The sequence below is a fragment of the Aspergillus pseudoviridinutans genome (assembly GCF_018340605.1).
Source record: "Aspergillus pseudoviridinutans IFM 55266 DNA, scaffold_3, whole genome shotgun sequence".
Lineage (NCBI taxonomy): Eukaryota > Fungi > Ascomycota > Eurotiomycetes > Eurotiales > Aspergillaceae > Aspergillus > Aspergillus pseudoviridinutans.
The window spans coordinates 223349-248244 of NW_025091283.1; the positions used below are offsets into that span (position 1 = coordinate 223349).

A 24896-nucleotide genomic window follows, 5' to 3' on the forward strand; every position below is an offset into this window, starting at 1 on the left:
GATGGACAGATTGTCAAGAAAGTGCGTTATGTCCTACAACGACGTTCAGACCAATCTGCAGATAAACTTGAGCTTGAGGATTACCGCATTCATGACGCCCTCCTGCTGCCTAATTCCTTCCGTAGTTGTAACTCTGGCCTCCAAGCATATGTGCTGAACAGTTAAGTTGGAGTAAGCCGTCACGGTGATGAAACCAGTGATCTCAATTATATAATTGTTTTTGCTTTGGAGGTCGCGTCCATCTTAGAAGAATTTCGTATACACCTTGTGTGCCCGCAGAAATGAGCGGTCTCAAGATTTCGAGATGTGGGCCTCCGGTGAACTCGTTGGAATTCTCGCTACGTAGCAACCACAGATAGAATGAACCAATAGACCAGCTCCGTAGTAACAGCACCGCTACGCGGGTGAGAGGATGTCGACCTCTCAAAAAGTGAATTGATACGATGTGAATATCAGACAGGCGCTTGTTCTAAAGTACGCCAATCAACCACAAAGGAGAGACTGCTGCTTTTTTTCCCGTGCGTTGATGATTACCGTTCAACCAAATCATGACTGGCTCATCGATCACCGTCAAGAATGGACGGACCTCAGACTACCAAAAGTAGATGGACACGATTCTCTAGGTGACAGGCTGTGCGCTCGTTGTTTATGATAATCAGTAGCTTCCTTGAGAAGCTTAAAGAGCGAGGCGTCCCGATGACCAGATCATCGAAGTTTACCACCACAGCGCACGACTCACCGTAGACAGGATATTTCTCTGTGGACTTACAAATCAATCACGTTGGTGAGAGAAATGGATCTTATGCATACTGATCGGGTAGCGGCTACGACTGCGTACCACTCAAGTCAGGAGAACCAGGAGGACGCTCCCAGAGCAGCAGTTCCCCGCAGGATTGGACTCGGTCTTACTCGAAGCTACGCTGCGGACTGGCAAGTCCAGGATGCCTTCCGAGAGCTATATCAGAATTGGTAAGCTTCGTTTTATAGTGTTGATCTTGCCCAATTCCGTACAGATGAAGAAGCATCATTTTTCCGTTCTTAACCCTGCTTCTTGTTATTCTGAGTCGAGGTGCAGGAAAGACGCAATAGTCCAGAGGCATCATATCAGCTTGCTAGATTTCGCTCCGCAGGTCTTAGAAACGCGGGACAAAACGCGGGATGAGATACGAATCCTTGTCGAAGGACGACCGGTTCAGCAGCAGGCTGAAGGAGAGCAGCAATCATCCGGAGCAGCACTCCTTGGATATATTCGATTCGATAGAAAACGAGGGAGCGCCGAGTTTACAAATTTCCATGCGACCTTGGACCTTCAGTGCCTGGAGATGGGCCATACGACCAAAAAGGACAATGAGAACTTGGCTGGGGGCCACGGGGAAGGACTTAAAATCGCTGCCCTTGTGCTCTCCCGCAATAACCATCACGTTAAGATCGCAGCAAGTGGGTTTTACTGGAATTTTGGATTCAACGGCCAATCAAAGAACAACTTTCACTGTCGTCTCACACCCGCCAAAGCCAGAGGCGAGCCGATGGGGACCAGTAGTAGAGGAACAGATACGGCCCCTAGCCCTAGTGTCTGGGAAGACGTGTCAGTGACGGTGGAAAGAGGACAGAAGGGAGAGCGGCTCTCTTACAGAGAGTTCACTGCTTGGATACGCGATACGGTCGACCTTCACGCACCCGCCGGGCGAATTCGGACAGCCGCCGGAGACCTCCTCTTGGAACCGATGTATCGAGGGCGCCTGTTTTTGAAAGGCATCCGTGTGCAAGAGCAAAGCATCAATGATCAGACGTTTCACTTCGGCTACAACTTGATCCGCGGCAGCGTAGATCGGGACCGTAGGCGGCTAATGAACGTCCACCAGGTCACACAAGATATTCACTCAATCTGGGAGCATGCGATAGCCCAGGCGGAAGCCTCAGTTCTCCCAAGGTATCTCGACCTCTTCCACTGTGTCCCACCTCCAATCGAAGTGAATGGTGCGCACCAATGGGTGATGGAACTTACGGCCAAGAAGATGTGGGGCGTACTGAGTCACGTATCGAAAATGAAGGATTTGTTTTACTATCCCCAAACCCGCCAAGAGAAGGTGAGTTTCGTTGTTCTGTGAGCCCTAGGAATCAATCTTCCGACACGCATGTTGAACCTTCCTTGGACAATATTACGCTTTGCCTCCACGTCTGCTTATGACCCTTCGTGTTTGGTAGGATATTGTCGTCATTCAAACAGAACTCAAGAAAACGCCGCACCCACTACCGAACCAGCTATGGCAAGTACTACAGAAACATGGTCAGGTCCGCACTCCATTTGAAGAGCTGCAGAGCCGACTGAAAGCTTCAGCGGAGTCCCCAATCCCTGGCACTGTATTTGCACAGGGAGTGGCAAGCACTCTCCGCTCATTGTTCGCGCTAGATGCTCGCACGCAGAAAATGAAGCTCGTTTTTGTTCGGTGCGATATCCATACTATTGACCTCGCGTACCAGGCGGATGACCACGTCCTATATATCCACGACAAATGGCTTCAGTACCGCGGGGTAAACCATGCGTCCCATCCATCAATCGAACCGGAACCTAGCACTTTCGTCTGTCATCACGTTGTACAAGAACTGTATTGCCGAGCCTTGGCGATTATATACAGTCCGGCCCACGAGGAACCCAGCCTGTCAATAGAACGTCTAACTCGGGAATGCCAGCAACAGCTCGAGCAGATGCCCCGCATGATTCGGTTGTCACCTACGGAGGATGAACGGGCACTAGAGGTCTCTTTTACCACGGGCCACAGTCTTGCGTTCGCTCAGTTGTATGGTTCCCAAGTCAGGTACATGGTGGTCCTGCACGGGTCAAGTTGTGCCACTGGCATAAATGGCATGGAAAGTCTGGCGTATGATATGGAAGAGGACGTCTGTGAGTGTCCACGAAAGACGGTCCCGCTCGACGTGCGGACCGTTCGCTTCAGTGATCTGAACCAAGGGCCATGGGTACCCATTATCGCGAAAATGCAAGACTTGGATGGCGCTTCCGATTGCTATCAGACATCTGGGCACGTTCGAGCGGCCCATGGGGCGCTAATCGGAATGTTGCAGCAGACGGTGTCGTTGCGAAACGGTGAGATTGTTTTGGGTTGCGCCATAGAGAACGTTCAGAGCCGAGATACAGCAGCCGATTCGCTCCCTCAACTGAGCGCTCCCGGACAAAAGAGGACCATAATACCGGACACGGAGGCGGCCAGCAGGGGAACAGCAAATGCCCATAGGCCTGCGGTGTGGTGCACCCAGGATTTGCAGAGTTCACAGCTGCCCGACGAGAGAAGTTTTGTCCCTGGACGCGAATGTACTTCTCCTCGGAGTGATGGATCCATAGCTGAATCTCACGTTTCTGACTTATCTACATGCTCCCTTTCTTTCCTTCCTAGAGGAGACGAAATTGTTGCTGTGCCGGGAGGCGCATCCACAACTGACACCGACAGGGATCAGGGCCTCATGGCGATAAGTCCTCGACAGGTCATGCCCCGCGAGAACAGCCTATCCTCAGTGCCTTGGATTGTGGACGAGACATGTGTTCAGGAGGCGGAAATACCTCGATCCCTGCCGGATACCGCGAGTAGCCCGTCTCTAAGCTCTCAGGTAAGTCATCCTTGTGTTTCCTGTCGATGTTTATCTTGTTTTGATATTCAGGCAATGTTTCCCTTCACGTATTTTCTTCCCATTTGCTCTCATTCACTAATCTTCCCTAGGTAAACGCACACTATCGATCATGCGACCAATATATACAGTTMTCCCGAAGGGCGTACGTCCGCGTAACGTTGAGGGAGCCGAATGGCCAGGGCCAAACTGCTCGTTACATCTTTTATATCCATGACATTCTCCTGCCCACCGACACAGATAACGATTCTCCCCGATTACTCGTGACAAAATATTCCTTCCTTGCCAATCACTTTGTTTTCCAGGGGAAGAGTAACGTACCTAGTGACAGGGAACTGCTCCTTCAGTTCCGGGATATTGCAAAAATGGCCGAGGAAGAGGACGCGGAACTGATCGATATCAAGGACGTAGAGTTGGAGGACATTGGTGGTGACGGTCAACATCTTAATGTGACTCATGTCACGCGGACTCCTGGCAGTGGTAACCATCCTGCTCTTAGCCATCGGAGTGATGACTACTAACCTTGCCGACGAGTAGATTTAAGAACGGAGTATTTCGCACGGTATGCGGCTCGCGGCGACCTACAGGACGACGGGTTCTTCGTGACTCCGCTGACACCTCCTTTACCTGACCGTGGCCGTGCAGCTCCGTTGTCAACAATCCCTGTTGCGTCAGTTTTTGATGTTTCCTTCGGTGACACGAACTTGTCTGCCGGCTTTATGCAGGCAGGATACCCCGTTCGAGCGGCAGTCATAGGGGACATTGAAACTCGTCAATGGTGGCTGGTAAGATATAAGATTCCGCAACTGTCTGGATCTTCTAAGATTTGCAGACTGCGGCTAATGGTGGATCATTCGTAGGACCATTGTCCCAGCGCTTTTCTCTGCTCCGGTGACCCTGCGTCTGTGATTGCCGACGTCGATAGCGGGAAGGTCAAATTACCAGGCCTAGAAGAGCCACAGCCGAGCCGTATAGTGACTATTGCGGGCTGCAGCAGGTCAGCTTTACCGGACCCAGATCCTACCGATACAGTTGCGGCCGCAGTATGGTCGAGGGAACACACACACTTACTCCGGTGCTGCACCTTAGTGGCTCTGTCAGCTGTATGGAGTGCAGATTTTATCGTTCTTGAGCTGCATCGCGTCAGAGAGAAAGCGGAGTTCTGGGAGGGGCTGGCAGAAACGATGACAACGCTTCTGGCTCGGGGATACGCGGTCAGTCTTCGGAAAATAGGCGCTTCCTCTACGAAGCCAGAGCTTCAACAATTGGCTCCAGACGTCATTCTTCTGGCTGTCCCAGGCTGCACTAATCCTCAGTGGATTGACGACGTGCTCGCGGATTGTGCCGTGCCTGTCAATGCAGCGGACTGTGAAACCCGGGACCCTGGTTCTCCTCTTACTGTTACCATATGTCCCGCAGTTGATCAACCGGCTATGCTACGGGATAGGACGGTCGCGGAATCGGTGCCCTCGCAGCTCCCCCAATTAGCTACTGCTGCAGAAGACCAGCCTTCCACCCTGAATGACAGCAAGCAGCTAAACTCGGAAGATGGCAAGTCTCGTGGCTCCCTTGCGGCGGATACTGCACACCGACATGCAATGGTAGTCTCGCGCATTATTGGAGAACTCTCCAAGCACAGGCCACCTCTCCAGTCTTTCTTGTTCAGGGAATCCTCTAATTCCCAGGCATTAATTAAGCGGAGGAGAGTTTAGATACAGTACAACCACCCTTTTATCTTTGTTGCTTTTCGTTATCAGTACTCTAGTTCGGCAAATAACTTGGTTGTTACAAAAGCTTGATTCGCAGTGCAGTAAATCAATCTTCGCCTGATCTTAACCCGTGAACCTGGGGTTGTTACTCACCTATGAGGGCGTAGTGGCCTCCAATGTGTGTTTACGTATGTCAGCAAACAGACCACTTCGACGACATTCCTACCGCACATCAGGACAAATCAGTTGGAAGCTTGTCAGTGAACATTGGGATCTGCGGTTGCCGAGGAATCCATTGACGGGCGCATCTCTACTGTGCACCTAGTATCATGATCAAATGTAGATGCATAATACTGCTGGTCTAGAAGGTGACTGGACAACGCACGCGTCAGCCTAGGGTCATATCAATAATCTAGCCTTATTTCAGCATCGGTCTACGTCGATTTATTCAATCTACTGTACTACTATCTTTCTGCAGTTAGCCACTCCAGTAGCGGAAACTAATGTGGAGACCGTCATGGGGTTATAAATACAGTGCACAATTGATGGAAGCCAGGGTTGGTGCACGCCAGCTTACTATTGCGCGGTAACTGACCCCTACTACGTTGCGGCTTAGTCTTACTAAGCCGCAACGTAGTAGGGGTCAGTTACATCAGAAGTGCACCCGCTGACCTTTTGTCTTCATCTGGCGCCCCGTTGTCACCTACAAGTGGGATACCTGACCGGTACTGTACCTAATCCGCTGTTCTTCCTACCTTGAACTCCGTGAATCTACGACGCAATTATGTTAAGTAATGTTAAGCGACGGGCGGCTCGAAAAAGAATTCTGTCGCTACGATAACGACAGCTCAATTGACATAATAATTGGCCAAACAACGGTACCCTAGAAAGATAAATCGATTTCAGGTCTAATTCATGCATTGAATAGGTTGCAAGGAAGACCACAAGAGATGGAGCGAGAGCTCTGTCATGTCTGAAGCTTGAAGCGCAAACAGATCCAACACAGAATCGGAAACTGCCGCCGCTGAGATGCTCTGAAGGGCGCCAGTGTTTAAGTCTTTATCAACTTCAGCGTTATCCAAACCCACAGACCATGCTCAATGGAACGGTCTCTCATCGTTTGGGTGAGCAAAGCTCTAGCAAATTTCGAGCGACCTTCTTATAGTCATCCGAGCCTTTACTGAGACGGCATAGACCTTCGTGGTTCGCGCTCAGGCGAACCTGTGTCTCCCGGTTGCCTGCTAGATTCATTATGGCCGAACTGCATGGGAAGACCTAATCATATCAGCCAGCAACCTTTACAGCTGCAGCTGAAGGGCGGCACTCACCTCATCTGAGTCACTGTAGAAAGAAATGAAGCGGTAATCCTCAAGTTGATCACGAAAACCTTGAACTGTCAGAAGCTTCGAGTCATAAGGCGATTGTAGCGGTTTGCCGAGTCGAACAAAAGAGAACGCCTTTTCCATAATACCAGGAGTCTCCTTTGTTGGCGCTCGATGAGGTGTCCCAAAGAAAGCGAGTCCTTTCCTTTGCGCAATCAGCTCTCAGCACTATGCATTTTCATTTAGTGACCTACGTGGCCCTTTTGATTCCACGGTAATCGTTATTTTGGGACGCATTAACCAACGCCTGTTGACGTTGTTAGTTTCAGCCTTCTTGTTTCCTCTCACATACCTGTTTCACGAGAATACCCCCTAGTCCATGACATAAAAATATGATTTGTGTGCGCGGATCCTGTGATTATTATTTATAGGGCCTTTGGAAGAAGACCAGAAGCTGCCACATACTGTAGTTGATCGTTTAAGGCTTATCTGGCGTAGCAAGCCATTTGCCTCTCTGGACATCTCTGAATCTTTACTAAAAGTGACGGTTGAGTCGAACTCGTAAACCAGCAGTCGCGCACTCAAGCTGTGCGCCCCAATAAAGTCAACAGGCCAAAATTCTCCGGGCGCCTTCGGGTTGCGCCAGGAAGATTCTGAGCACCTCCCGCTTGCATCGACAGAGTTGAGTCCGTGAACAGCGATAATACTGGGTACATTCAGCGTCTGTCATTGGAAACAATATCTCGTTTTCATACTCTATAGTGCTCCGGTCACTCGGGGCTTGATCAAAGTCGGGATAAATCTGACGTAGAGGCTGTTGGAGGAGAATAAGTTAGCTGAGTATAAGGCCTAACAGGCAATGTTCGGTAGGTCACCATGGTTCTTTCGTAAACAGAAAGTGCTGTAAAACGATGTGTAGAAATAAGAAGAAGAGAAGCCGAAGAGAATATCTGACGGGTATTTATAGGTAAACAACCTTGTTCTGCCTCATCAACCTGTCCCGCTTGGCTGAGGAAGGCTGACACCCTAGGCAAGTGCGTAACAACTTGACCATGTAGTGGGCGAAATTCTCGCGCCAGTTTTCGTTGGCCCGCTGTGGTGAGTTGATCAACCAGCCAGTCACTGCGAAACAGACAGGACGCTACTACAGTCATCTGATCAAAAATGAGATAGACTTGGGTAGCCTGCGTTAACATCGAACGTAGCATACTGATCCCTCATTCCTCACCAGCGAAACTTTGCCTAAAAAATTTATATGGCTTCAACTCCAACTCCTTCTTGACGGATAGTGAGAATGAATTCTTTCCTACTGAGCGCGCTATGCCGCACTGTCATAACACTACGGTTAAGCTGAACAGGTTACGATAAAGGAAAGGGTGTAAATTAGGAGCGTAATTAATGTGCCCGTCATCTAACGCACTCTTGAACCATGTTGACCAAGGGGGGCTGGACTACTGCGAAGTGTGCACACACGCTAAGATTTTGTCTATTGAACACTTCCAGCATAGCCACACCAATTCCCCAGCTCTCTGGCTTGTCCGTTCAACCGTCCGAACCCGTCCATGGCTAGATGGTGCTTTGTCCAGTCCTTATGTAATCAAATTCTTCAATTAAACAGTTCAGCTGGAGATCACCAGACATTTACGGACTCCAGCACTCAGAGACTTATTGGAATGGCGTCTTGATTCGTCGATCCAGTTTTGCTCACCGAGTTTGTGATCTCAAAGGGTCACCAGTTTGAAGGTAATTGGGCCATTCCGCTTGTACCTTTCGCGGATCTACACGCAAAAATTAGGATAGACATGAGACTATCGGCCCATATATACATGGGCGCTCAATGCACCCTAAGATGTGGTAATATCCGCAGACCAAGGCCAGAGATAGCAGCTTGTTGGAGTTCACAGAAGGTTCTGTAGTGGCATATTACTCAACTCCAGTACATATTCAGAATGCACCGCATGTCTTCGTGCTATGAAGGAAGCTGACTCACACTGGGCTGCGAAACCTCCAATATATCTTTGACGTCCAATAACCACCAATGTTCACTGTCTGCTGGCAGGCCATCTGAAGAAATGACATACAGCAGAGTGATCTCCACGCTTTTAATCCATTTAGTTTGATAATGGCCGCTCATCGATAGTCTACGTAGCCTTGATCCAAAGCAATCATTGTTAGTCAAGCACAGCTAACTGAATATTTTCTGCCGCCATCAAATCCATAAGAAACAGTGCTAGGCGTCACGAAGCGTTGGAGTCGGCGTACTCTTAGATAGGTCACTGCCACGATCCGTCTTCTGGCATTGAGTCGGGCAATGGACCGAAAACACAAGTCCTTCAGTAGTGATCTGCATTTCCTTGTACACCTTTATCCAACGATTTCTTCATCATTCAACCCTTCTATTTAAGGATTTCTAATTGAACCTGAATTTCTAGTGGATTCGCGCATATTCGTTGCGAAACTCTTTCACAAATGACCACGGTATGCCACAAGCAACATCTCACCGCCCACATTACCTCGTTAGGGGCAATTCTTCTCGGCCCTAAAAGGATGAGCAAAAATCAGTGTGTCATTACATGTAAGATTACACTGGCTTCCTTGCGAAGGACGTGGGACCAACCAAGAGATATGTTAAGTTCTGCCTTCCTAGACGGACGGCTGAATCAGCGGCGTCGCTTAGGGTTCCTTGGACAAGCCGGCGCTTTTCATCTTGAAGATTTTGAATGCGGTCCTCAACCGTATCAGGAATAAGAATACGGAAGACATGCACTGGTCGCTGTTGGCCAATTCGATGCACGCGACCTATCGCCTGTTCTTCGACAAAGGGGTTCCAGAACGGATCGAGGATTATGACTTTTGACGCGGCGGTGAGGTTCAGGCCCGCGTTTCCAGCCCGCAGAGATACTAACATGAGTCTGCAGTTAGGGTTCGTCGAGAACTCAACTACTACAGCGTGGCGGTCTGCGAGTCTCATACTTCCGTCGTAGCGACCAAAAAGCCAGCCTCGCCGCCGGAGTGGTATCTCCACAAGGTCCAACAGGGAGGTAAATTGGCTGAATATGATTATTTTATCTCCTGTTCCGTCGTTCTGTATTTGCTCCACTATCTCTAGAGCCTTATCGATTTTCGAGCTAGTAATCCATGCATTTTCAAGCGCTTGCCGGTAGCTGCGTCTGGCGGCAGAGCTCCTGCTTGATTGTTTCCGCAATAACGACAACCTCTGTGTGGATTCGCCTTCGTTAGGTCGGAAAGCGGTACGCCACTGCTGCGTATGTACGCCGCTCTGAAAAGCACTTGGGTCACTCTCCCGAGTAGAGTTCGATCCGCCACCCCTCTGACTACCCGCCTTTGGGTATTCGGCCATTCCGGCGACAACCTCTGGCACAGGCGACTCGGTAGCCGAGACACTGTCTTCCAGCAGAAGTGCATTGGATCGTGCGAATGAGACGTAGTTCGTTGCTCTGGCGGGATCGATCACTGCACGACAACTGTGGCATCGCACCTCCCGAGCGCTGGAAATCCGGCCAAAGCAGTCGACACAGGCACTGTGTCCGCATGGAAAGAAGATCATGGGATCTTCCACCACGTCGAAGCAAATAGGGCAGTCGAGAAGATCCTCGGCTACACGGAGGCGGAGAATTACCGCCTCAGGTAATTGTCGGGCATTCCCCATCAATTGCTCTTCCGTCAAAATATGCTTTCCGAGTGGTCTGCTGTCGTCAGTTACAAGGAACGGGTGGCAGCACGCGCGTTGGAGGCGCTGTAAGAGAGAAATCATATGTGTGACACTGTGACGCCTCGCTTCGCCGTTCGGGTAGTGATCCAGTTGGGCATGCACGCTACCCTCAAGGGCCGTGTACAGTCTTCGCTCTTCTTCGTTAAGATCCACGTACACCTTCTCTGTAGTCCGGGAAGGCAGCTGAACGATTGGCCGACCGCCAATAACCGATGACTTCGTACGTCGCAGGAGTATCGTTTGTAGAACGCTTTGCAGTTGCTCGGCCGCTCCCCTCCGTTCATACTCGTAACCGCTATTAAATGCCGATTGAAAGGCCTGGAGCATAAAGTCAGTCGCGGGTTGATGGTGGCGAGAAGACGAGAAAGAAGTTAATACAGCACAGGACCACTGGGATCTTGATAAAACAAATTTAATGGGCCTACCGAGGGAAGACTTACTGTCCCATCGACACCGGTGTACTCGGCGACACGGAGGAACTTTAACAACGAATACAGCTCCCGCTGGTGGTTCATGAGTGGGGTCGCACTCAGGCACCATCGGTAGGTGGCATCAATCGCGCAGCAGCCCATGGCCGCATTTGAGCGGTCATTCTTGATGTTCTGAGCCTCATCGAGGACGACCCGGTGCCATCGACTAGAAGGGCCTAAGATCGGTTCACTCCCGGAGAATGACGCGTGGTCGAGGCTCTGTTTCCTTTGCCATTCAGCCGCCACGGTACCATATGTAGTGATAACAATATCATGGTCATGCAAGTGCGCAAAGGACACCGGTCGTTTGCTGCCGTGATGCACATACACTCTAAGCTGGTAACTGCCGGGATTCAGCAACTGCTTGATCGATTCCTTCCACTGCTGGACCAATCCAGCTGGCGCGATGATGAGAGTTGCGTGCCGTTCCATGATCGATCCTGGACGCACTACAATGAGCGATAGCGCCTGAACGGTTTTTCCAAGACCCATATCGTCTGCTAGGATCCCGCCTCTTCGTGCGCTTTTTTCCAGTTCGTTCATCCAGGCGAGGCCCTGCCTCTGGTGCTCCATAAGGCTACAGCGCAAGGCGTGGCTAGCAACTTCACAGGTATCCACGACCATACTAGAATGTACGCGAGAGATGCTCTGGGCGGAAACGCCGAAACCCAACTCCAGCGGAACCGCACTAGGGTGTACTCTTTCAAGGAATCTGGTGTCAGTACCATAAAGACTTGCCGGGCAATATCACAGAATGTACTTGCCTTGCAACGGTATTGTGGCCAGGCGAACCATTAGCCGATGTTCGACCGTCCCTGTACGGAACGGACGCGGCCAGTGACTCAGAACGGCGCTCGCAACCCATAGATCCCAGGGGAAACCCACTAAAAGGTTCTGGTCGGTATGGCTCAATGATCGATTCCGTACTTCTTCTTCCCCATCTTTGGAAGCCTTGAGTGTGGGCTCTGTGCGAAAATATTGTAGGATCCACCGAAATGGTCCCATCGTGTGGCTCGGGGTACTGGCAAAATCCTGAACTGGAACTATTCATGGGCAACTCGTCATTATCCCACGATTCTACCCTTAGCCTGCCCGGCACATTGTGATCTGGTATCGGCCAGTTCATCCCATACCCAATGCTAGAAGAGGTTACAGTATGTAGGTAGAGGTCCTGCGAATATGGGTCCGGATATCGCGAATGGCGTGCTATCGAGGAACTTGATACCGGCATCTCCACTTGTCCAGCCGTGCTTCCGCGGGATGTAACCTCTGGGGTCAACGTAAACTGTGTCTCCTGCTGAAAGCCCTCTAKCATCGGGTTGATAGAGTTCCCGCTGGATTGCGGTCTCCCTTCATCAGGCCACGTTTGCGAGCTTGCAAGCCGGTAATTAGGGCTTGGCTCTGTGCTCAGAACAGCTTGAGGAGGCCGGCGGCCATGTTGCGCGGTGATGCCCGTCGTGCTGCAGGATTGTTCGTCTTGACATATAGCCGAAGACGCTGCGGTTTGGTGCACGTTGCCTGTGTTCCATGTCGGCAACGGACCGCAGCATTCGTTCCCGGAGCATGCCGGCATGTTTACTAATTCTTTTAACCTATCCAGACCGGAGTATCTTTGTCTTTTATCGTCACGACGAAATCTAATACCTTACACTCCCATTTTATAGCCTGGGCAGGGAAGGTGCAGAACTCATCTTGGACTAAGGATCGTTGACGCGGTGAGACTTCTTTCTCACAGGGTATCCTTCATTGCAAAGGAAAAATGGCGGTAGTTGATCAGCACTGATGGGCAACACTGGAGAAAGTAATTGAGGGCGTGGGGTAGCACATCGAGCACCCATGCATAGTTCACCGTACACTCCGCCCACACACTCGACAGCGTTGAACATTTCCATTGAATAGTGCAGTTCGCGAGCAGATGTGACGGGGACCCTTCTCGCAATATCTCTAGGGGACGCTCGTCCAGTGACGTCTGAGATGCCATTCACCTCAAGCAGTACTCAACTTTCGTCCCCTCCCCACCCCTCAGAAATTTTAACGTTCCGTGCAATTGTAAAACAACAGGCCTAAAAACACCAGATATATTGCGGAGGATGACTACTCCTTTGCTGCGAGTCCACCTTGAAAGCAGACACGCGCTGCATACGCAGCCCAGAAGACATGCCGCTTCTCTCCCTGCCTACTGAGATTTTGTTCCTCGTCACCCAAAAAGTAAGACGCAACAGCCTATAGCTTGTTTTCTGGCTGGCATGTATTGATGATGAGAATGACTAAGGTGACAGTTGGATCACCTGGAGCTCTGGAACGCTTACGACACCTGCCGAGTTCTCCGATCGGTTTCAGCTCCTCCTCTCTTTCGTGCAGTAAACATCGTCTTCGACGGTAATGACCCGCTAATTCTCAACAGCCGGCGCTTCCGGCCGTTCGAAGGGAGCCTCATTGGCACACTCAAGCAGTGGGCAACGCATGTCAGGGCTGTTGAGATCTGGGGCGACGAAGATTCGCTTCAGGCGGAGTTTTTCGATCTGCTTCCCCTTTTTGACCGTCTGGAGGCCTTCAGGCATGCATTCCTACCAGATTACCGGAACAAATTGCTGCGAGCTAACCGTGACTACAGCATCAGCTATCCCCCTGACTTGGAGAGCTTTCAGCAGCTCTTGGCTCAGCTAGCTACTGTCCCGTCCATGACGACCTTGAGCGTCGACTTTATGTCACCCCGCACCTGGATGCTTCCGATGTCCTTCAAGCATCTGCGGAACCTGCAACTATCCTGCATCGAACATGAGCCAGGACTGTGCGTTCTGCCTGACCTCCCATCACTGGACACGCTCGCCTTAAACTTCTGCTGCTACTGCCTGGACTGTCCACGTGGAGGAAACAGACCAAGTACAAAGATACGGTTCGATTCGCTGCCACATCTAGCTTGCTTCTCAGTATCTGGGGCGCAAGAAGGGAGCATCATCTGCTGCGGGCAGGCTCGACAGCTTCGCCGCTTTGAGATCAGCTTTTCCAGTGGCCTAGAATGGGCAACGCTTCTCCAGAGTCTGGGGTCAAATCTCGAAGCAATAGAGATTTCCAGCTGCGAATTCGCCGAGGAGCCGCTCCTGCCTATTGAGTATCCCTCTCTTCGGTCGGTGCGGATCCTTGACTCAACATCTAATATTCTCCTCTTCTGCGAGGCTGAACTACCGTGCTTGAATGATTTTACAATACGCCTGCATCCTGAAGATCTCGATAGTCTAACATCTTGGCCACCCTTGTGGCGGTTCTTGAGAGAGTACCCCATCACCCTCAGTCTCGATTGTCCTCGGGACACAAGGGCTTTTCTAGATCGGACCGACCGCCTATTACAGGTGGTGAGACTCCCAAATATACGACTGGAAGGTAATCACTGGCCAAGAGCTTGGTCACTGGCAAAAGCTGGCAACTCCCCCGCGTTAGACCGGGCACCGTCTGTCACGAGCTGCTGTATTTAAGACACGACTATGAAGATGCAGTAATTCAAATACACCAAATCTCTTGATGATACACAACAAGAAAGGATGCGCATCGTCATGGCCTTCGAATTAGGGCGAGAAAAAAGTTGTAAGTTTCAGAGTAGAAGAGCAGTCGTAACCCACTCCAGACAGAGTACATGCAAACTTTGTAGTAGTTCTGAGTTTACTGCGCAACTTGTTTGAATTCAAGCTTTAGTACGGAGAATTGACCAGCAAATTAGCACTGCGGACGATTTCAGAGCGGCCGTGGACCGCGGGTACAGTAACATGGAGCTTAGTAAAGAGGGTTTGAAACGTCCATCATGACCCTCCTACCGGGGGGGTATGGTGCCGGGCATGATGAGAGATGGCTATTCCAGACATAAAAGTGCTGCCAGACGCATAGTGAACGAGCTGGTAGAAATCATTTCGAGCATAACGCTGTACCAAACCGGTCCCAACAAACGAGGCCGCAGCGAGCAGAGTTGGGCCAATCGCGCTGCGAAGAGCAAAAAGGCCCACTAAGAAAAGGTCCAGGGTATATAAACCTATAAATACGTTATTGAGCGCTTCCCAATAAAGCAAACCTGCAGTGTCCTCGCGTTTCTCTAGCACATATATGGCTTGGTAAGAATACACCACCCGGAAGATCGCGAACATAACGACCGCAACGGGCAAAATAAGTGGGGAGATTATGGAGAATATTATGCCTGAGACGTTAACCTCTGTCCTATTCTCTCATTTCTGAGGTGCGTGACCTACATATGCAAATCAGATTTGTGAATATCGGGTAAATAAGACTCCAGCGGACCGCCTTCAGCGTGCTCTTCTCTCGATGAAGGAATAGGCTCGACCACAAGATTTCGGGAAACCGAAATAGGACCATTGCGCATTGCGTGACGACTTGAAGTAATAGGTACGAATAAAAATAATCGGAAGCCTTGGGTAAATTTTCGGCTAAAATAGACGGAATAGAGTTGAGGTCTCTAACGATTGCCGGAATCATTGTCGTCACGCTCGAAGATACTGAGACCACAAGAAAGACATGAAAATGGAGGAAAACGAAGTAGTGTTTCTGAACTTTAACCTCCTTTGAGCAACGGTCGAAAACTGGGTACAAATCCGTGAGGTATCCCAGAATTATAGGAAACAAGCACATCAGCAGCGACAGCGCTATCTGCGGGACTACCCCTTGAATAGTGCTCAATTGGCGGTCGGACAAGCCGCGCAAACGGGAAAAAACATGGGATAAGAGACCGGTCATGGCTATGGGTATAGCCCAGAGTCCCGCCAGAGCATTGATTGTCGTGGCTACGGCAAATCTTTGCTCTTCCGTCGGCTGCGATACAACCTAGAATTCGCTTTCAACCATTCTTCGTCGTCGATGAGATGCGCATTCATCTCAAATGGAGCCTGGGTTGACCGTACTTGGAGAACAAGATGAGCCGTAAAAGTGTCCCTGAAATGAAGAATAGCAATACTTTTCAACCTTTTTATTTCCCTTTCAAGAGCGTGAATTCGCGATACTCTGAGTTCGTCAACTGTCCTGGGTTGTGCAAGACTATTCGACAGCCGCGCCAGGAAAGTCCGACGCCTCGCGACCGGGGATAATTTTTGTTCCCTGTTGGTGACTTCGACAAGGGCGGCTAGTTCAGCCTCTTTGGCATGACATTCGTCTTCCCCTGGAAGTGTGATTTGGCTTGGACCAGTGTTATAGCCTTGATACGCTTGGGCTAAGGCATCCATGCGCCATGCCTCGGGACGTACGTCTGTAATTAAGATGCTGTCACCTTCATTTGCCTTATCATCTGATTCTCTGCCTTTTGCGTTACGTGAAAACCGCTGCTGTCGGAGCCTTGCAAGTCTGTGGAAATCGCAGAGGAGGAGGCGGCACGAGTGAAAATTGACCAAAACTGCAATTAGAGCGACAATCCAACAGCGAAAGTCCTCCCCGCCTGGAATGCTCGAAATACTGAACTTATCAATTCCTGACAGCCTTCCATTACCGGCCGTGTAATTCAATGGCAACAATACCGGGAGCGTCAATAAGGCTACAGGCGCGAGTATGTTGAGAGCTACCTGTAGGAGTCGTAGGAACAAGTAGCAGTCCAAACCATACTTCTCAACCAGTGTATCTTCTTGCTGAAGATTGCACCACAGCAGCTTCACACACAAAGCCAATTCTTTGGGTAACGGCTCCAGTCCTGCTTCAACAAGGTGCCTTGGCTGGCTGTTGACGTAGCTGCGGTCAGTAAGTGAAAGGAATGGTGGACACTGTGCCTCAATCTTACAAGACACCATAGCTCCGGTCTTTCAGGAAGCTAAAGATTCCAGTGGCTACCAAAAAAATTACCCCGTAAACTGCAAGTGAGATGAGAAAAGATTGCGCGGAGAGGCCTTCGCTTCGCTGGGCTTTCCCTGCCGTATCGCGCAAAGACTCAACGAGAGCAGAAACATTCATGTCGTTCCGAGTCGTGGCACAATGATGTTCACAAGATATCAGTCGCAGCTAGGGTTCCTCCATCTAGTCGGGTGCCTTTCCTCGATGTATATCTTCTTTGGTTCTCTCTCTCTTTTCTTCTCTTCTTCTTTTTTTTTTTTTTTTTCTCTCTAGTTCCCCTTGGTTGTCATGTCTTTTCTTTTCCTGATTGAACCTATTGGTCGCTTCCGAGTGCAACAGTTAATATCATCAGCTTGAAGCGACGACTATATATTATGCATTTATAATTGGCTGAATCATTTTTCGTTGATTTAGTAGAGGCACCCGTAAATATATGTATGCTTCAGGTAGCCCTTGGTAAAAATTATCCAACACGGGGTCCAAGAAAGAAAGATGCGACATTTTCACTGCCCAACAGTCAACCAAATTTACGAGGGCAAGGGAAATTTGTGACAGCCGTCGAAAAGTCATGCCAGCACTCCTAACGCTAGAGAATGTTCTAAATCTCGTTCATAGAAGTGTATTTAATGCTTCGAGATAACTCACTTAAGAAACTCTCAAACAGAACTGGGCGAAAATGCCGAGCTACGCTGTCCTCCTCCCCTTGATTGTTAGCACATTGTTGGCTAGGTGCTGCATTTGTCTGGATATCAAGGGTGATTTTAACCTCCAAGCCATCACGTGGGAGACGGACAAGGATGTAAGCACCACAAGCACCACAAGCACCACAAGCACCACAAGCACCACAAGCACCACAAGCACCACAAGCACCACTGTGGGCGCCAACAATTCCGCGACAACGTGCACAGTGGTAAATGCTCTGATTTTTACTTCAGAAAGTGGCGCAATCTTGAAATCAAGTGCAACAGCTTCGCCATCCATCCCCGAGGGATATACACCGAGCCATAGCTGGTACTCGAATGCATCAGAGACTCAGATTCCAAGAGTAGGGAGTACCAGTCGTCCGCCTGCTATACAGTACATACCATCTACGCAAGCAGCGCTGTCTAGTGCTACATCATTCCCACATCACCGCCCAACCTCTCTGGCATTGACAGTTACACCAAGTGAAGGCACTATATCAACGACAGCAATGCTGGGAAAGACAACAAGTACTCCACTTATCAAATCTATGCCCGCTGGAAGTAACTCCATATCTCCTACGCCATCAAGCTCCAATGTTATCACCGCTCTTAGTTCCAACGCAGGCGTATATAGACCAATGATCCCGCTCGTGATTTCTTTGATTTCGGTAGGTATACTCTTCGGCATAGTCATATAACAGCACTCGGCATCGGCTCGCCTGACTTTCTCTGATACAAACGAACTACGTCCAGTCAGTCGCTTTGGAGCTTGCCAAGGGCGGAATATGAGAGAATAATAAGCGGGCTATGTCCAGGGTGACAAATTTACTTGCACGATAGTTATCTGAAGTACTTCCGTATAGTTGGTTATAACGCTGATTTGAATGCTTCCAAACATCATCGTTTCTAGGGAGCGATGAACAGTCTACTATTGCCCTGCGGTAAACATACATCGGTTACAGCTCACCACTTTTACCATACTATCTTGTATCCTACTCTTACGGGCCAATACATAGGACGCTGACCTTGGCCGCAAGAACACCCGAACTCACTCGCGATCGCAGGCTACTACTGTAGGGATTCCGCAATTAGCTTTACGGCCGCCCGCATAGGCTCAATATGTGCTGGAAACCGTCAATATAGCAATTCCAGTCCGTAAGCATGCAACATCGCGACCATTATGACCATTCGAGTTGGCGAGGAAAAGAAGCAAAGAAGCTTGACCGGGACCTCGCACCATAATCGATGCCAGTATGACCGAAAAAAACAGTTCTTTCTCTTCAAAACCTCTAACGCTTTTTCAATACGAAATGCTGTCCCAGCAGATTGGAAAATTAAAKGTATAGACTCGCTCGAAGTCAGTTCCACTTTCTGCTCTCTTCGATTCATTCATTGCATGCTACAGTATCTTGCATGATAACTACATCAGTTTTGGTTAGCACGGCCCAAAGTGTATTCTTGACATCAATCCGTTACTGTCATGAATAACGGCATCAAAACCACTATTGTATTGAAGCTATATTTGCTGTGCCCTGAATATATATATCACTGTTGTTGATTGAACGTTGCTTGTGGCTATTCAATAAGGCCGCACAAACAATATCAACATCTATTTAAAAGAAACCCATCGTAGTATGACAAGGGTCGAAGGTTTTGCGTATAGTTACACGAGGTCCTTCAATTGCGACCCCAGGTCAGATGTTCCAGATCTGTGGTGGCCTGTATTAACCAAGATTTCCTGGGACAACCAGAGTAGCCTTGCGTGGGAGTTGCGTCTGTTGTAAACATCGAGCCACAGCCTGTTGAGCCCACCAGGATACTCTTGAATATAAGCACCGTGCTGGATCAACCACTCGAGTTTCTTTCGCCAGTTCCGCGATTTGTAAGCGCACTTGATTAGATCACCGCATGGTACAAATTTTAGCGACGCTCCGTGCCGAAGAAGGCGATACAGTCGCGAATCTCTTTTTCGCGGGAAAGCGCCGCCGTGACAAGCGTGTGCTAGAATATGGCTGCGTGATATGATATGACACGCTGCGATCCCTTCTTCAAGCTGATTGTCGGTCATTGTTTTGAGATTGTTCAAAAGTGGTATAAAGTTGTGACAACCGAATAGCTGCCAGGTGCGTCGGCATACGGCACGAAAACTTAGATAATCCGGAAGCTCGAGATCCATTGCGATAAATTCCAGTATCTCCGACGGCATTGCATGTAAACAGGTCATATTGACGATACCAATGACTAGAGCAATCGCGAAGGTAATGATATCTAAGCTCAATTAGGCGCTACACTTATCAAGGAAGAGATCATGGGTGTGATTTACCGTTGTGATGCAATCTAACCCAACGGTAAGAGTTCGACGTCTAAGACTGGAGCGGCGAGAGAAGGCCCTTATAAGAACGAACAGGTTGGCAGCAAGGGTCGATAGTGATACTGCGCGTAACCTAGGGACAGAACGAAAGGATGCATCAGTAGAGATGAACGTTGTGCTATTGAACTTGCGGTAAGGTTGAGGGAAAGAAAGGCAGATTGGGAGCCATATATAACATTCGTCCAACGGAGAGCCAATCTTCCCGCCGTGCACTGTACTAGAGCTCTATGATATATTACAGTGTCAATAGTATCTGAACCGGATGGACTGACCTCTCATTAAAAGAAGGCAATCTCCAAGAAGACAGTAGATAAAATCGCACATGCTATTTGGTATCTTGCTTCAGCTTGCCTCGGATCCTCTATATGGAAGTATAGTGCCAGTGTATCTACACAGATCTTTACCAATGATTACCTCTCACGGAGCAGCTATGCTCTGGCTTACGTAGGATTGGATAGAACAATCAGTCTTATCATGGATATCTTGAGCAGAGATGAGACTTCTTGTTAGATATTATCGTTTTATTTACGAGATGCAATTACTGCAATTACTGCATCAATGCTACAAAAGCCCAAGTCGGGCCAGATTCCTGGCTTGTATGTATTACGGCCTCACAAGTGAGTAGTTCGTAAGTACCGCTGAGACTGCATTCATTCTGGGCATATCACCCTTATCTGCGTTTAGTGGTTGCTGGCCGATGTCGGATGAGGGGCATAACTATCATAGCGCACTCGCAGCAGAAAGGCCTGCAAAGTACCTTCGTCGAGATCAGTGTCTTGTACTGTAATCCAGTGGAGCAAAGATATCTTGAGGAAAAGTATGTGCTTCATTTCGTAATTTCAAAAGCGGGAATCCCGTACATATAATAGGCTCAGCCCATTTTTGCCAGTACTGTAACTGGACCAAACTCAGTGAGCAACACGGTGAGGAAATGCTATGGAAGAAGCGATAACGATCGCATTTGATCGTTTTGTCGCTCACTTCCAGTACTGTTTAGAATGTACGGTGGGTCATCGCACTACGAAAGTCATCGCACTACGAAAGGTCCCGCTGTAGCGTGAGTTTGGTGAGTTGGGCGTGAAAACTCGCCTTGAGAGCATGCTGCTGTTCGAGAGAGAATGGATTGTCCATGGCGGCGAAGGGGGAGTAATGTACATGTCTTCTATTTCGCTTCAAGGGATGCGTCACCATGAGGTTTCAAGATCGAATGGACTCAAAGGGAACCGTTTCTGCAAATACAGCCCCAGTTGAGACGACTCGAATTTGCCCGTATTATTATGTCCACGACCACTTTCAATAGTAACCGGCCACGCTAGGGCTCTGTGCTGGAAGCAGTGAGCTTGGTTGTCGCGCATGTATGAGGCTGGATGTGCTCCTGAATACCTCCTGTTGGACCCATCACTAAGGACAACTGGTCTCTGCCGATTGCTTCGCAAAGGATGTGCTGGTGAGCCTACTGCCCTAAATGGCCGGGGCTCGCCTCTGAACAAGCGGACAATTTGCCCAATCGCCGGAGCACAAGCAGCTATGACGATGAGGTTGGACTCAACACCTCTATGGCTCGTTAGCTCCAGTGACTGAAAACAATCTAGAAAATTGATTCCCGTACACTAGAAGAGCGACGGGTGCGACGCCGTATGTGAGATCGTCAGACCCCAGAAGCGGCACGGTGACGCGCAGCCGAATCGCACTCGCAATGAATGTGCTGCCTTGAAACCAATGGTGAGCGCTATTTTCCTGGTGGTATAGTTGGGTGTACAAACAGACAACTGCCAGAAGAAGAGCAAGTTTAAGTTTCTGGGACTGTGAAATCTGTAACTCGTAAATCATTGGGATTGGCAAAAGAATAAGACAAACATCGGAAACGATATTCTGAACGGCGACGGCCACAAAGATCACGGGCCTGTCGATACATGTGCCTTTTAATGACACGTCCCAAGATTTAGAGATCGGCCGGCAAGTGAAGATAAAAAGAGCAGTCAGGACAGCTGACCCGCTAACTGTGAATATGGTCGCTGCTAGTAAACAACGACGAAGACACGTCTTAGAACTCATCAACCGATGAAAGAGGATCAAATGCGAGAGCCTAGCTAAGCATAGGCCACTCACGAACAAACATGCCGCTGCTGTGAATAGCTTATGGTCACGTTTCAGCATGATCTTGGAATTCCACGATTACTCTCAGGGAGAAGCTTACCTTCTGGAATATATTGACCGTGGTTTCTGTCAGGTTCCAGATGTGAACCCCTAATCCCGCATTATCCACGGCATCTTTGGAGGCCATCATTTCTTAGGCAACTATTGCGGCGGCTGGGTTATTGGAGCTTACAGAGGATTAAGACCTGCGTTCCCGCGCAGAGTGCCTGTCTTTGAGGTCAGCAAATACGGCATTAATATGCTTTATTTGCCATGACTATACCCAAGCCGCCGCGAGGCATACTAATAATTGTGTACAGTTAGTGGATGACAGATTTTAGGTCACCGGAAACTCCCTTGCACAGTACCTGCTGAATATAGTCGTCCAAATGACGGGATATACTCACAGTCTTCCGCATAGAGTTTCTTGCTGATATAATATTTCATCCTCAATCTGGCAAATAGGGACATCGCGCTGCAAAATAGACCGATAATCAACATCACCCAAATAGTATGATAAAGGTGCCTTGGCCCAGCATTGAGCTCCAATCTTCGTTCGACAACCATCGTCGTTTGAAACGCTTGAGAGTCCAAGGTGGTAGAAATGATATAAGTCCCTTCAAGATAGTATTAATGGCTGTGCTGGGGAGAGTACAATGTGACTCTGCTTAAATGGGAAATAATAGTTGTGATGTACCAAATGCGGGAAAAGCACCATCCTTGCTTACGTTCTGGAGTTCCACACATAAGGCAACGTGAATTGAACAGGGAATGTCCGCCTAGCCAATACTGCTTTTCCAGGCCCCATTGATTCCGTCGAGACAAGACAGAAAAGACACGCAGTTCGAGGATGCAGATGAGCGCACAATCAGAGAGCACAACGGGCATATTCCCAAAGCCTCACAGCATGCTCTGCTGCAAGTTCAACCAGGTTGCGTTTATCGTGGTAAAGCCATGTTCCTGGTAGTTGGAGGAATGAGTATGATGTTCCGTGCCGCTGGCTCACCACTTTTAGAGACTAGGCTGGTTCAGTTGAACCGCACTAGAACTGAAATCGGAGGTACGCAGGCTGAGCCATTGTAATTTTTTCGCCTAAGACAAGTTGTGACGTTCTTCCCGGGGAGTGTCATCGCTTCTGTTTGTTTAACATACGTTGATGGCTGATCCATACCAATTGTCCCTTTTCTACCACTTTGTAGAGTTGTACATTAGAGATGAACTCAAAGCGGGAGATTGTGTCTATAGCTATGGCAGGGCGACCAACGTTGCTAATAGCAGCATTTGCAGCTGGATACCAAGTGATTAGCGAACATGCATCTGGAACAGGTGCCGATAATTGAAGCAAATCATGTGCATTCGTATCACCAGACACAAACCGTTTAAGTCCACCGCTTCGCCGTTGAATGGTTTCGGAACTCAGAGACAGGCGATCTTACAGTTCAATTTCAGGGTAACAGCCTCCTGCGTGGTTTTTCTGGTTGAACAAACGCTTCGGCGGTGTGGAACTGTGGGTATAATAACCTGGACACCAGCACACCGTTCACCACAACTCCTTATTGCTGGTCGGCTAGCTTCCTATGTAGCTCCACACCCAACCCGACTCTTCGAATGTAGCCCCCCAGGCTAATGCAGCCGTCAACGCGACGGTGACCACCAAATGGTAGATTGCCAAGGAAAACAATGTGCCATCCTTTGTGACAAACATGCAGTGTGTCGACAACAGAATAGGCAATGTTAAGCATATTTCCCATCTGTTCAACCTCAGTTAACGAATCTGTTATCTCGCCTAATATTCTTTACGTGGATCCTTCTCGCGAAGCGCCGCTTAATCAAGTGCGATTGATTGTTTGATCTGCTCCTCGTTAACACCTACGAAAGAACGAACGGGCGAACCATATCAAAATGGAAGTAGGGTTTCTACTACATGTTCGCGATCACTCGACTGTAACAATGAATTTATGATTATTAATCCTCTGACAGCAAATAATACGTCATCCCTTGACCAATTCCTCATGAGTACGTACAGTATCAGAAACTTCTTTTGCCCCGCCAGGCCTGAGCCTTGTCCTCAGTTATCTAAAACTTGTTGGATCTCTCGTAAATAACCATCTTCTCGCGTCTTACACATACGATGCTGCTAAACCTTCCTTCAGAGTTGCTAAGTGCGACTTTTGAATATGTACGGAAATCCTTCAAACCCTCCAAATTCCGCCGTGTTGAAACTGAATAATATAGCTTTCATTCGAGGATCTGTGGACACTCTACATCACATCCATGACACTTCGGGTTCATGTGCTGGGACCACTCTTCAAGCACACAGAGATAAGTTTCCATCCCGTTCTACCCACAGTCCTGAATCGTAAGCAACTGCGGTCGGGACGAATATTCGAAATCCTGGGGCTATCGATAATGCACATCAGAAGCGTGCACATACTTCGCTGTCCGCAGCATGGGCCACAGGGGGTATTCGGTCTACTGGGCAGGATACCTAAATTGAAACGGTGTCTGTATGTGAGATTGCCTCCGGCTCCCCTATCACCTCTGCGATGCAGCCTACTGTTGCATTTGTTTAACCTTCCTCAGGATCGATTGCGTGAGAAACTCAACCTATAAGGGCGACGAGACGTCGAAATCAATTGATCACTGTGATCCTATCGACATGCTTCCCGGTAGCCTCAGCTTCTTCCCTGACGGTGGCTTGCTTTACCCATTTAAGTTTCTGGAAGATCTTGACGTTTGCCAAGCCTCTACGAACCCAATAGTTATCCCAGAGTTGCCAGCGCTTCGAAAACTGACAATCAGCTACAGTGATTATTATTGCGATCATGGCTATGTTGAAGTGGACTTGTCAAGACTGCCTCGGCTATCAACATTCGGGTTGGAGAACATGGACTCTCAGACCCTGCTCATCTCAGGAGAGGCGCTGGCGATAAGAAGCGTCACCATAAGTTGGTCAGACTTTGATCTTCTGGACCTTCACAAATTGGGCCCAAATATTGAGGAGATCGAGGCAATCTTC

At 49.1% G+C, this 24896-nt stretch overlaps 3 protein-coding genes across 3 annotated transcripts; 2 read left to right on the plus strand and 1 right to left on the minus strand.

Annotated features, from left to right (window-relative positions):
• Positions 1-793: 793 nt before the first annotated feature.
• On the plus strand, positions 794-5351 carry Asppvi_003818 (uncharacterized protein; the record flags this gene model as incomplete). The annotated part of the gene is made up of 6 exons (XM_043299775.1): positions 794-969; positions 1076-2087; positions 2206-3621; positions 3732-4119; positions 4177-4424; positions 4500-5351. 6 exons carry the CDS (start codon positions 794-796, stop codon positions 5349-5351), a joined length of 4092 nt encoding a protein of 1363 aa, XP_043155710.1.
• Positions 5352-9251: 3900 nt separating this feature from the next.
• On the minus strand, positions 9252-11878 carry Asppvi_003819 (putative SWI/SNF family DNA-dependent ATPase; the record flags this gene model as incomplete). The annotated part of the gene is made up of 3 exons (XM_043299776.1): positions 9252-10721; positions 10844-11573; positions 11634-11878. 3 exons carry the CDS (start codon positions 11876-11878, stop codon positions 9252-9254), a joined length of 2445 nt encoding a protein of 814 aa, XP_043155711.1.
• A 1152-nt stretch (positions 11879-13030) lies between these two features.
• Asppvi_003820 (uncharacterized protein) lies at positions 13031-14346 on the plus strand (the record flags this gene model as incomplete). The annotated part of the gene is made up of 2 exons (XM_043299777.1): positions 13031-13081; positions 13153-14346. 2 exons carry the CDS (start codon positions 13031-13033, stop codon positions 14344-14346), a joined length of 1245 nt encoding a protein of 414 aa, XP_043155712.1.
• Positions 14347-24896: the final 10550 nt, after the last annotated feature.